This window comes from Nomia melanderi, chromosome 14, assembly GCF_051020985.1.
Source record: "Nomia melanderi isolate GNS246 chromosome 14, iyNomMela1, whole genome shotgun sequence".
Taxonomy (NCBI): Eukaryota; Metazoa; Arthropoda; class Insecta; order Hymenoptera; family Halictidae; genus Nomia; species Nomia melanderi.
This window is the reverse complement of record NC_135012.1, coordinates 4,438,142-4,451,066: the sequence shown is the minus strand read 5'-3', so window position 1 is coordinate 4,451,066 and position 12,925 is coordinate 4,438,142. Positions and strand designations below refer to the sequence as shown.

Below are 12,925 nucleotides of genomic sequence, written 5' to 3'. Positions count from 1 at the left end.
TCGTTGATGGAAGATAGATGCATTCGTTCGACGTTGCTGTCGATGTACCATCGATCTTTACGCGTTTACAGAGAATCTGAACATGTACAATTACAGAAAACGAAAATTTACACTTAAAAATCTGAATTTGCGTAAAGATCTCTGGTATCGATCGATTCATCGATTTCTCGAAACTGAAATTTTGTCCGTTTTCTTTGTTACATAGTTTCTTCGTTGTCGATAGCATCGTTCCCCCGATTCGAGGACGTAATCGTAATTAGAAACACAGGCGGACAGCTCCCGCGGCGTCATCCAAAATCGATCCATCAATAGCGGCGACGCGTTAGGAGCTAATTGCCCAGGAGGAACGCGGATTGATCTCGCGAAACGTCCGGAAATTATTAATTGATACCGCGCGACCTTTCGCGTTTATTAGTCTGCCATCGGGTGATTAATACGTCCCGACAACCTGAATTCTAATCAAGCCTAAATCCCGACGAAATAAAATCAAATGATCCGCTGTTATGGAACCGCTTCTCCCTCGATCCCGGTCTTCCCTCGGAGAGGAACGAGAAACGAAAACGTTGCATTTTCGCAGGAAGAAGTTAACCCTTTGCGGACGAAGATTCTTGGAAACATATAAAACCTTCAACATACAAAGCTAAATGATGTATCAATTGAACAATTAATAGAACAAAGGAAACTACCTTCTGATCTCTTGCTGTTCGACATTAGTCATTGATATAATCAACCGTTTGAGTCCCAAACGCGATGACGCTTCTCTGTTATCTAAAGATGAAGCTTATTTATTTCTTTTCCTTCTAATTATTCAATTTTATTTTTGTCATTGCCCGCCTAAGATTGCAAAAATCCAGTGATCGCACTATTTAAAATCTGTTTTTGTAAAAATAAAAAAGCGTAACTCAGTTTCTAAATTGAAGGAAGCGCGATCACGCCGCTTGGCATTTTTCAACCGGTTTCTCGCAAAAGCCCGTAGGACTACGGTTAAACATCTTAATCGATGTTAAACATTAACAATTAGTAACTTAAACTTAAACTCAAACAACTTAGTCAGTAATGTTACTAAACATCATTTTCTCGCGAGTTAATCTTCTAAATATGAATACTTCATCTCACCGAAACGCCGACATCCGTCCGCAAAGGGTTAAATTGATTCGGCAGTGGGAACGAACAGCCGTAATCGGTTATTAAATGATCCCTCAATTTCGCGGATCCGTGAAGACGCGGCATCGAACAAAGCAAATTACACGGTTTCACCGGGCAGAAATACGTGAACGCCGGAGGAGGAACGTTGTGGACGGGGCATTATGACGTAGTGAGCGCCGCGGGTCTGACCCGCGCGCCGCCGTTCACCATAAATCCGGGAAAATCTGGGTTAATTATACTAATGGCAGTATAAGGCGAGCTTTCCTACCGGCGACCTTACCGGAAAAAGGCGAGACCGGGTTACTTCCCCGGCACGATCGTTAAAGCGAATTTTTGCGCCGCGCGGCGAGAACAATGCCGCTAATGGAACGATATCCCTCGATTTCGCGGCTTCCACGGACTCTCCTCCGCGAGAAGATAATGTCCGGTTCCTTCGACTTTCCACGGCTTCCGGGAAATCAACGGGACCGAATTCTTTACCGATCTCTAGAGGAACTGCAACGGAAAACATTATTTCAACTTCAGCCCCGGGAGCACACTGTTTGAAAATAGTCGAACGCTACCGCGCGATAAATCGAGGTTGCAAGATAAAACTCATCATGCACATCTATCGTAGATCGATATTTATCAGACATCATTAACACATTGCCAACAAATCCCCAATTTCCTTGAACGTCTCCAAAGTCCTCCGACTTCACTTTCTTTTTCCTTTCTTTCCTTTCGTAGCTCGAGTTGCGAAAGATAATTAGATCTTACTACACGCTCAAGGAGATTCTGCGGTTAGCAATGCGCCGAGAATTATTCCCGCGGAAACGCGGAAAACGAGAAATAACAAAAGAACAGAAATAGAAACGTACGAGGAGTAGGGAGGATCCAGGCGACGTTATCCAGAGAAGAGTCTCGGCATCCTTCGGCTCTCTAGCCAAGCGGTACTCTATGGCGGCTCTCACAGCGGGTTCACAATCGGCGACGACAGCCACGTCCGAGCCGGTTGTGCACGTCGAACAAACTGATCGCTCGCGACGGCCTCGTGGTAAGCCGCGCCACGGCCGCTCGTCTCTCTTTTCTTCTTCGCCGGGGTCTTGGCGGTGGCGGTCTCCTTCGTCGCCGTCGTTGTCCTCCGACCGACGTGTCCCCCCAGGAGGGGACACCCGGCGAAACGGCCTCCACTCTTCGCCGCCGCCACCGCCGCCGCCACCGCCGCCGCCGTTCCCCTGACTCACGATCCTGATGTACAGTCGTGCCTGATAACAACGCGCCGGCCGCCGCCAATTTCGATAAGGAGGTTCTGTTGCCCGGACAATGAGGACCACGGACCCTCCCCATTATCCTGTCCGACTCTTTGTGCTCCTCTTCGCGGTGGATTCGAATGGAAATCGAACGGTCCGCTCCTTTGTTCTCGGCCGGTGTTTCTGTACCGTTCACTCGAGTGTTCCTGCTGTTCGTTTCTTTTTCCTTGGACAGAGTCGCTAATTAGTAGGAGCGACGAGGAGGCTCGCAAAGGGAATATTTTCGTTTATTCGAATGGTCGGCTCGATTGGCTCGTCTATTGGAACGCGATGCGGATATTGTACAGGGCGTTTCTCGGTGTAAAAGTGGGACAAAGCAGTCCTCGAGTATAAAAGGGCCGATTTCCTATATTCGACGGGAACGACCGCAGAAGTGGAGCAAAGATCGCGAACAGCACTTGGTCAAGAACAATATTCACGCCTCCCGAGTGGATACGAGCTTCTATATAGACGACGTCTCGAATTGTCCCTCCCCGGAAGTGTCCTCCGGAAAAAGAATCTCGTTGAGAAAATCGGAGACGCGAGGAACGCTCGAGGAAAAGCAGCGTGATAGCGGAGCTGACTGTACCGTGATACGGGGACATTGGCGAGGGGGGAAGGGGGGGAGGGTACGCTGGGGCCACAGATCGGTACGCGGACCCAACTGCGAAACCTAACCTTCGATCGGTAAAAATTCGACCGGCGAATGGCCGGACCTTGTGCCCCGTATAATTCTTTCGCAACACGGCTGTACACGTGCGCGCGAGCGCGCGCGCGCGCCAGAGATCCGTATAAAATCGAGCCCCCTGCCGATTGCGGGGTTCGCGGTACCGTATCCGCTTGATCCTCTTTCTTGAAAAACTGAGCGGTGCTTGCTCTAGCGTTTCGTTGCGGATTGCCTGAAGAATTGGTGAATTAGTAAGCGTGTAATCGAGCAAGATTCAAAGGCGTTCTATATAGTAGTCGATTTATCGTTTACTGTTTATTACTAATTAACCCTTTGCGGACGGGTGTCGGCATTTCGGTAAGACGGAACGTTCGTGTCTGACTATCTCGCGAAATGGTTTAATTAGTCGAACAGTCGATCAGAACGTAGTTTCCTTTTCTTCTATCAATTATATTATAATTGATATGCAATTTAGATAAGGTTTTGTATATTTCCAATCTTTGTCGGCAAAGGGTTAGGCTTAGTGATCGGTAGATGAGAATTAGATAATTACTTCGGATCGGATTCTATGCGTCTTCCAAAATTTTCTTCTCAACCCCTTTTCTAGCATTCGTCGAACGAGTCCCACAGTTTTACGGGGGAGTTTCTGCAACAAGAAAAACACTTATATAATCCGACTCCCCTCTCACCCTGAGTCTATACCGTGTCGCTCGTGTTACAGCGAACGCAAAAACCGTCATCGGGAAAGAACCAGACGGTCCAGTTCCCTGTCGATAACTGGAGCGACAAAGTCGGGTGAATCGATCTCATTGACACCGGATTTGCCAGGAGCCTCTAGCCTCGTTCTAGAAGTTGACCTACTGGTTCGCATTAATGTCGTCCGCGGTACTGCGTCTCGCATCTTTGTGCGTCCACGGTACCAACGCGCTGCTTCCATCGTCATCGACGTCTTTCCGGTGTCTTCTGCCTTCGTCGTTGCTTCGACGATGAACATCTTCTATTCCCTAATTCCAAATTCCTTATACCCTAATTTGCTACATTCCTCAAACTATATTTCTACGTCCAGGATAAAACTTTTGCTGTTACCCTTACCTACCAAGATTCAAGTCATTTTCAATGCCAACGCTTATCAGCCTAAATTTTTCGAAATTGGTGCTCAGAGTGAATCAGCGTACTATCAATTGCGTTATGGTTCAAGTGTTACACATACAAATCAAGTATCTTGAAACTACTCCCTCCATGACGAATCGGAGCTGTAGGTTACCGGTATCACCGCCGCGTCACTCCGGTAAGCCGGTAAATTAAACCCTTTGCACTAGTCAATATTTTTCATTGCATTCATTATTTTCTGATGAAATATTAACAATATTATTTGCAGTTTCATAGAGAAACATCGCGCATAAATTATGAGGCAGAATTGTTTTATTTGTGTCATGTGTTATCTTGTTTATATTCAATCTTCCATTTTATAATTTTGCTGCGTTCAATCAAATGACAGAGTCACCTCTAGTGCAAAGGGTTAATAGGTCGATGCTCACTTTGAAATCGGCGATGAACAAAAGCAATTGTCTTTCTTATTTACTTGATTCTCGGCGACTCCGGTCGAGATCTCATATTTTCAGAATACAATCATTATTTTTATCTATAATATTAATACACGGCCAGTGTCATTTACAGCTAGATCCACTAGATCAACAGCTACTAGATTTACGTGAACGCGCGAAAATTCGGATTCCGCTAACCAATGGCTCGCCAGCGAATTCCCGGTCGCCGCTTCGACTTCGATCTCCCAATTGCTTCAGGATCGGCACGCGTGACCGGCTCCTCGGTCTCGATCCTCGGAGCGTTTTCAGAGAGAAAGAGAGCGAGTATCAATCAAATTATTACCGCAATCTGGCTCTCGTGACAGCCCCGGGAGCAGTTCCCAAGCACAATGCGCCGCGTGTCGCAATCCGGCGTCCGCGTCGGATCGAGGGACGCGTGAACACGGATCCTAGATGCGTCCGGAGATGGATTTTCGTCGGGCAGCCGGATCGCGGCCGCGTTTACGGGCGCCCGCCGGTACCCGCCGGTTATTAGCGAGCCCGGCCGAGCTGTTGGGAAACTAGGCGGCTCGCGGTCCCGCAAAACTTCGAACGCATCCGGCTGGGTTATTATTGAAAACGGATTTTTCGGTGGGGGTAATTGTTCTGAACTAGTTGAGGAAAGTTCCGATTTCAACTGGGTTTATCGGCTGGCGAATTTATTCCTCAAGCACCCGGAATTCCTCTGGACGATTCTCTCTCCGTGGAGCTTCCTCTTTCTCGATGTGCATCGTGTATACGCTGAAAATAAGATCAATGAATTTACTTCGTTAAGGTTGCCTTGGAGTTCGACAATTTTTTAACCCTTTGCGGACGGATGTCGGTTGGAGCAGTAACAAATGATTTAGTTATTGAAATAGCAACAGATTAGTACATAGTTTCCTTTTTCTCATTGTTCAAGTATATGTAATTCAGCTTCATCTGCTGAAGGTTCTGAAGAATCCGCGTCCGCTAAGGGTTAACCCTTTGCACTCGGAAGCTTTTCACTAGAAACATTCGACATTTTGCGATGAGACATAGACGACACTGTTTAAAACGTACTAATGAGAAAACACGTAAATTAAGGAATAAAGCTATTTCATATAAATATTTCACATATTGATGCATTATAAAAAACTTAATATTATATTCAGCAGTTTGTAATTTTGTTATATTAAATCAAATGATGACCGAGGGTCACCGCTCGAGTGCAAAGGGTTAATCTTTCAATGGGATTCGTTGTTTGGTATTCGTTTTAGACTGTACCGTGCGCGATCACCGAAATTCCCGCAGGAGACCGAGGCAGCCGAGCGAACGAGAGACCGAGGTGAACCGAGAGCTCCACGGTGTCCCGCTATCAGTATCGTCAGTGGGTCAGTTAACAACGGGGTCAGCCGAGGGCGAATCCGGACTCTGCGGGTTAACCAATCGTCACGCGAGCCTCCGTCCTCTTGACAATGACTATTAACTGTATATGCACCCACAAAACCGGAGGCGGCCGCGTAATCACCGGTTTTACACCCTCGGCGAAGCGGCGGCTGGAATCTTAACGATCCGACGCGAACGTCGCGGATCCTACGTGCGTGATATGCACACAGCGGCGCTGGAAGTTTCTCGAACTACGCGGAAATTTTGGAAATCGTCGAGAAATCATGGAAGAAATTTGGAAGATCATTTTCAGATGCGACGATGTTGACACTATGGTTTATGGATGTTTATTGCATAGTTCGTTCTATTCTTAGTGAAATCGGTGTTCACTTAGATTGTTGAGATTATGATTAATGGAATTTACTAAATGATGCTTGTGAAATTATATGTATATATTAACCCTTTGCAGTCGACAATATTTTTCATTAAAAATATTCATTCTGACTAAATATTAACGATATTTTTCGTAACTAACACAATTGACTATCTTCTATAAATGAAGAGACAACTATTTTACTTCGTTTTATGTGTTGATACATTACACAAGGTTTAATATTGAATTGAAAATTTTATGTTTGCTGCGTCGAATCAGGCGACTGTAAGACGCCCCTCGAGTGCAAAGGGTTTTAATATATATATAATATTAATATTAATATATATTATATATGAATGATACATAAATTATATTATATGCGTCAAATTTGGAAGCGTGAACCTAGTGTTAACTCGTTGACTCCTCCAATGTCTTATGCAAATGAGTGAAATACGAATAAAAATTGTTCGCAGTGAGCTGAATGTCAAAATGAACGTGACAAAGGAACACGATGTTCGGTAATAAACGTACAGTACTTGGAGAAGTTATCGTGTCCAACGGGACGCCGATAAAACGCGACGATCAATAACGCCGGCGGAATCGAATGAACCCGAGTTTCATTATCGTAATTGTAAACGTGACTCGATTGAACAATGAACTCGACACCAGCGTTGTGTACGGTACTGAACTTCCGGCTCGGGCCTCCTAGCGGTCACAGTTTATCGCGAAACGATGGCGATCGTGATTAATGATTCATAGATAGATCTCGGCTGCCTTTTGTTCACCCCTGATTCTATCTCATCGAACGGATTATGTTGTAGGAAATGCCCTTTATACCCTGCGGGACGGAAGTAATGGATGTTAATAAGATATTCCACGGAATCGAGTAACAAGAAGGATAAAAGTAACGTCGCGGAGAGTCTTCTCGGTTTTATTTAGTAATTTCACAGGGAAATAATAAGACACTCTCACCTTTCAACTGGCTTCTTAACATTAACCCTTTACACCGTGGGATCATCACTGATAAAATTAGTAACATTATTTTCAAATGAAATACTTAGTGAATCTCCTATTAATAACTTAATTTATTCATACGAAAATCAGGAAAAGAATTATTCAAAAGGTTAACCCTAGAGAGGTGACTCAGTCGCCATTCAAAATTAAATAAAAATAAAGTAATATAAAATAAGAATAATAAAACAGTTGTATTCCTTCATTTACATTTGAACCATCGTTTATAGAAAATGTTGAATATTTCTAACACTTCTAGACTCAGTCGCCACTCGAAATTACAGAATAAAAATAAAGTAATATAAAATAATAATAAAACAGTTGTATTCCTCTATTTACATTCGAACTATTGTTTATAAAACATCTTTGTCCGGTCAGAAAATGCTGAATATTTCTAGCACTTCTAAACTCAGTCGCCATTCAAAATTAAATAAAAATAAAGTAATATAAAATAAGAATAATGAAACAGTTGTAACCCTTCATTCACGTTCGAACTATCTATAAAACATCTGATCAGAAAGTGCTGAATATTTCTATCACTTCCCAGTGCAAAGGGTTGAAATTAACAGCCAGTAGTATAATCAAGGAAACCAAAAGGTCCCGACTACGAAAAGACTTTCCGGTAACGATGAATAATAGGCGAAGCAAAGTGTGTGCACCAGAAAGTGCAGGCGCATCGTTCCCGGCCTGAAAGTAGGAAGTTGGATGACCCACGAGGGCCAGGTCTGGGTTAGCTCTTCTCAGAGGGGATGCCCTCGGAGTTTTTCATTACCACGGGATATCTGCTCGCCGCTTGGGAACTAGCCGGAAGAGCGGAGAGCCGCACGATTACGCCAGGTGGGGGATAAATAAGGAGTAGGTGGCACGGCGAGATGAGACGAGAAACAAGGCGGAAGTGGGTCAGCGGGACTCTCGGTCGTCAGGGTCCGGGTTCATTTTTCTGCTCCCCGAGAGTTACTGTCTCGCTTGGTCCGGCTGAACAAAATAAAACCAATGAATGCGTTGCATATGATAGAGACAGAACTGGATGGACGCCAGGTTCACGGACGTTTATCGAACAATTCATTTTGTCGTTGATTCTATTTACTAATGCTAGAGAAATCGATGTTCTTTGAGTTTTGGACATTGGAGATAATTAAGAACAGACAATTGAGATGTACGTTTGGTGTTACCGATCAAAGTCTAACGTTTAGCAAATAATAATTTATAATATTCAATCTGCGTCGAATAGACGTTCCGTGGACCAAGCGTTAAAAAAAATGTACAGCACGAAAGAAAGAATGAATCGAAGTATCGAAATAATCGTACTCCCCTCTCTCTCTTCGGTCATTCTGAATTTTATATTTTATACATACATAGATTTCTTTGAATATTTACAAGTAGTTCGTTTCTTCGTCCTTTTGTAGTTTTTTCTCTTTTTTTCAATGCGTGTTATTTCTCTTTCTTTCTCTCTCTCGCTCTCTCTCTCTCTCTTTCTCTCTTTCATTAATCCACAAGGAAAATCTAGGCGTCTTTTAATTTTCGTCTCCTCCTCCTCCTCCTCCTCGTCGTCCTTCGTTAACACTTAATTTCTAGGTGATTATTTTACACTCAACATCGATAAACACTCAAGTAGAGCTAATAAAATTTTACTAACTTCCGTTTCTTCATGAAATTTTCTTCTTGCATCTCGTTCTCTCTCACACACTCTCTCCCGTTCTTGCTGGACACACGCAGACCTCCTTCTTCATCGTCTCCCCGTGAAACATGCGAGTGCGTACTGATCAATTCGCGTTCGATGACAAGTACGCACTCCGGCAAGATACAGTAAAAATCCACCCACACTCTTTCTCTCTCGTTCGCTCTCCTCTCGCTTGTATTTTCTCGATAAAAAAATATGTGCATCGTATATCTTCGTTTAAACTTAGGTGGCCCCCTCGTTGCTCGGTACCACTGTCCAGTCGATTGATCTCTGTAGTTTCCCTCGCCGAAGGACGGATCATCAACGTTAACGCTAATTTACAGACATTAGAATCATTCAATTTTCATCGGAGATCAATCCACATTCGTTAAATTGCTATTCCCGCCGTTGGAACGGCGAGCGGGCTACGGAATATCGTGCGAATTTACATTTCTATGGTGGTACTGTTAGTTTACGTCTCGACTTAACCCTTTGCACTCGAGAGCTGACCAAAATCACCGCCTTCATACAGCGAGACTATAAAAATGAATATTCTACAGATTACACATGGAATATTGAAAGAAAATAATTCTATCCATTGATCCGTGGATTATCTCTATTTGACAGGATCAATGATCGAATCAATACCTCGTTAGAACTTAACGTGAACACCTTTCAAGCGCAAACGGTTAATAATGTCAACAGGTCAATCTTCTAAAAATCGAAGTGTCCAATTCGGTCGCTTTAAATCATCGCATGGTATAATACAAAGATCCGCAGCCAGACTACAAGTTACATCGTCGAATAATTAACTCGTCAAGTGTTTCTCTATATTTCTCAACGCGGAACCTCGGAACGGCAGACCGCAGGTTCCCGTTGAATCCGGTAACATTCTTTTCTACGTTAGACACTAATTGTTATTAATTATTACGTGGAGAACACTGTACAGCGGTACCGTGCGCTCCGGGTGCGTTCATTATACAATCCACTCCTCGCATCGTATTTATCGCGAATGCGTCTAAGTCGCGGTTGCAGTCCTCGACAGGTTGGAACTCGAACGAGAACACCGACTCCCAACGGGACCGTCTTCGACTCCTTCTTCCTCAACGGAGAATAAACGTACGCGGTAGAATACAAATATACAAATGCAGATGCTTTTCAACACCGAGAACGTTTCATGTTCCCAAACGAAAGCAGGCCCGGAGAACACGAAAGAGAGCGCATCTCTGCAAAGAAGTACACCGACCCGCGACGCGTCAGTGAATGGACGCAAGGAAAACACACTATAGAGCGAACCGCTCCGAATTAACCCTAGAATGGCACATACGAGTCATTCGCGTCTACGTTCTACCATTTTCCACGGGAAATAACGCTAAACGATCATACATCCGCCTTTCAGACAAAATTAACGAGTACCACCGACCGGTATCTATTTAAACGGAACGTAAAGTGTATACGTGGCGCGTTCCTGCGGTGCTTTTCAAGCACGCGGAACGCGTCGGAGTCGGATCGGGTCGAAACGATTCATATGTACCATTTGTCGGCGCCGGACGCACGCTTGCCACTGCAGGATTAAAAATAATCGCGCTAATATTCATCGTTTAATTCTACGCAACAATCTATAAAGCCTCTTTCGTCGACACTGTCTACGCTTCTCGCTCGCAAACTGCTCTAATCGCAACCTCGTATCCCCTAAGTAAGCACCTCGAGTGACTCTCGTTAATGACCGGGACGTTTGTCCATTGTGTTCCCGATGGGATACAAGAGATCTGTCGGCGGATTCGTCGCGAACGCGGCGCGACGGAGATTCTTCTAGCCGCAAGAATAATCCGTCCTCGAGGATGGTACTCCGGTTTCCGGTGATCGGGCTCGGTCGAGCCGGAACAGACGATTCGTTGGTGGTGAACCGCCAGAAGCGAATCCGGAAGATATAAATATAAAATTCTTCTCTGCGATCGAGGTGTCCAAGCCGGTGTCCCGTTCGATCGTTGGCTGATCGTCCAAGTGGAAGGGTTGTTTACCAATTTACAGATCCGCTTGGGCACGCGATCGGGGCCGTTGAGATCATCTCCGAAGCATCTGTCGCCTTATTTACGCTCGAGTTAAACATTGAGATCGGTACCTAAAATACAGCAGTACGATTGAGTATTATCCACTCCTGATACGGACTATCTAGACTCGGTGAGCGTTAGCAGGGCTGCTCGATAACTCGGTTGGAATGTACGGCTTCGCCTAAATACAGCATCCTCGAAGAAGAACACGCTCGCCGCCGCTCGCACAGAACTCTACCTAATGTTACGTGCAGCTTAGAGCCTCGGAATACAACTGGAAATATCTCGTCAAGCGTTTCCTTTATGTACAACACGTTAACACGGTTTTGCCGATGCAAAGCTGTCCATTCGCAAAGTGCTGTGTCGATGATGCGAGACGGAGCTATGGACGATGCGTTCTATGTTATCCTCTGACGTGAAAAATATTGAGATTAAAGGATACCCGCCTGAGATTCTGTGGGACAATCTATCCTTTCACAAGGTCCTGCCACTGGGACACTGGATGGAGCAACGAATGATCTATTGCGTCTGTTGTGAAAGTAAAGGTCTGGGGAAGAAAATGAAAGGACACTGGACTGACTGGATCATCTGGAAGCTCACAGAACGCGTTAAGTTAAATGATCTTTGGCTTCTGTCGCCAACTGTTAACGAGATGGAAAGCTTCTTACGTAGTACCGTCACGAGACGCGGGGTTCTCTCGTCTCTTCTTCGAGATCCTTTCTATGAAATAATCTTCTCCCGTTGGTTTTCTACTTATGCTATAAATATGCGGTATGCTTGCTGCTGTGCTCGAGGGCTGCAAGCACGTCCTGCTTCTGTCTCACGTACAGTCTGCCCTTTTTCCAGGGGTTCTGAAGCTGGAGGAGTCGAAAATCGTCCCTGAGACAACGTTCCCGCGCACCGATGACAGCCACCAAGCAGAAGTTCGGCAGCTCGTCGGACGTGTAAATGGGGCCCTCCTGTCCCTTCAGCACCACCGCCATGTTCAGCTGTTTCACGACCAGATTGACCACCTCTCTAGCCGTTGTTCTCGGTGTCACGTGCAGCTTCAGGCTGGTACCGGATGCCAGGCCGGTTTCATAGGCGGCGTAAACCTGAAAAGACATCATCAAAGATGCCCTGACGTTGGTGGACAATTTTAATGATCAGACAGATAAGAAATTTTCTGCTGTGAAGTATCAGCGTTTGCAGTGACAATCAGCTGGCAGCACTCGATACATCTGACCAGTAATTCGCGGATACAGTGAGTGAAACGGCTGTTAGTGGTGAGCAAAGAGACTGTTCGAATGTGGCCAGATAGATTAGATGTTACAGGTTCTTTCATTTAACGAAAGGCTGTGTTTACGTTCCCGCTATGAGGCTTGGGATCATTCGTGGGAGACGTTGTCTTTGTTAGAAATGCAGTTGGGTCACGGATGATCCCAATTGGTCGAGAGACAGTGCGCATAGCTGTTAAGCTGATACGAGAGACGGCATGCTTCACTATGTTGAAACACGAAAAGCGAAAATTGGAAAGCATATCCGAGCGAAACAAGCGCTAAAACGCTAGGCGGTGTAGCGGCTTACTCATATGTCTGCTACATCGGTCTGCACTAGAAGACCAAGTGAGCTGTGTTTAACTACAATCGGGTTAGACTTGTGTACCCTACAAGGAAAAACATTATTTATACTCGACGGGTGGTTCTGGAAGAGATTAAGCAGTCAGAATTGAAACGAGTGTCCTAAGAAAGCTTGCCCGAGATAGGACAGTTTTTCATCTAGTACGAACAAAGGCCGAGGCGACTTGGGCTGGTGAATCTCAAAATTAATTTCACTGTAA

General features: G+C 45.0%; 1 protein-coding gene across 16 annotated transcripts in view; it reads right to left on the bottom strand.

Annotated features, from left to right (window-relative positions):
- Positions 1-8,710: 8,710 nt before the first annotated feature.
- wake (ankyrin repeat and fibronectin type III domain containing protein wide awake) overlaps positions 8,711-12,925 on the bottom strand; it is a 212,862-nt gene continuing 208,647 nt past the window's right edge. For 15 of the 16 annotated variants that reach the window (XM_076373965.1, XM_076373962.1, XM_076373968.1 and 12 more), the window contains one exon: positions 8,711-12,200. In XM_076373965.1, the coding sequence (XP_076230080.1) occupies positions 11,865-12,200 (336 nt within the window). In that variant the 3' untranslated portion in view covers positions 8,711-11,864. Of the gene's footprint in view, positions 12,201-12,672; positions 12,752-12,925 lie in introns of all 16 variants that reach the window. The other variant, XR_004235003.2, reaches the window with a different exon arrangement.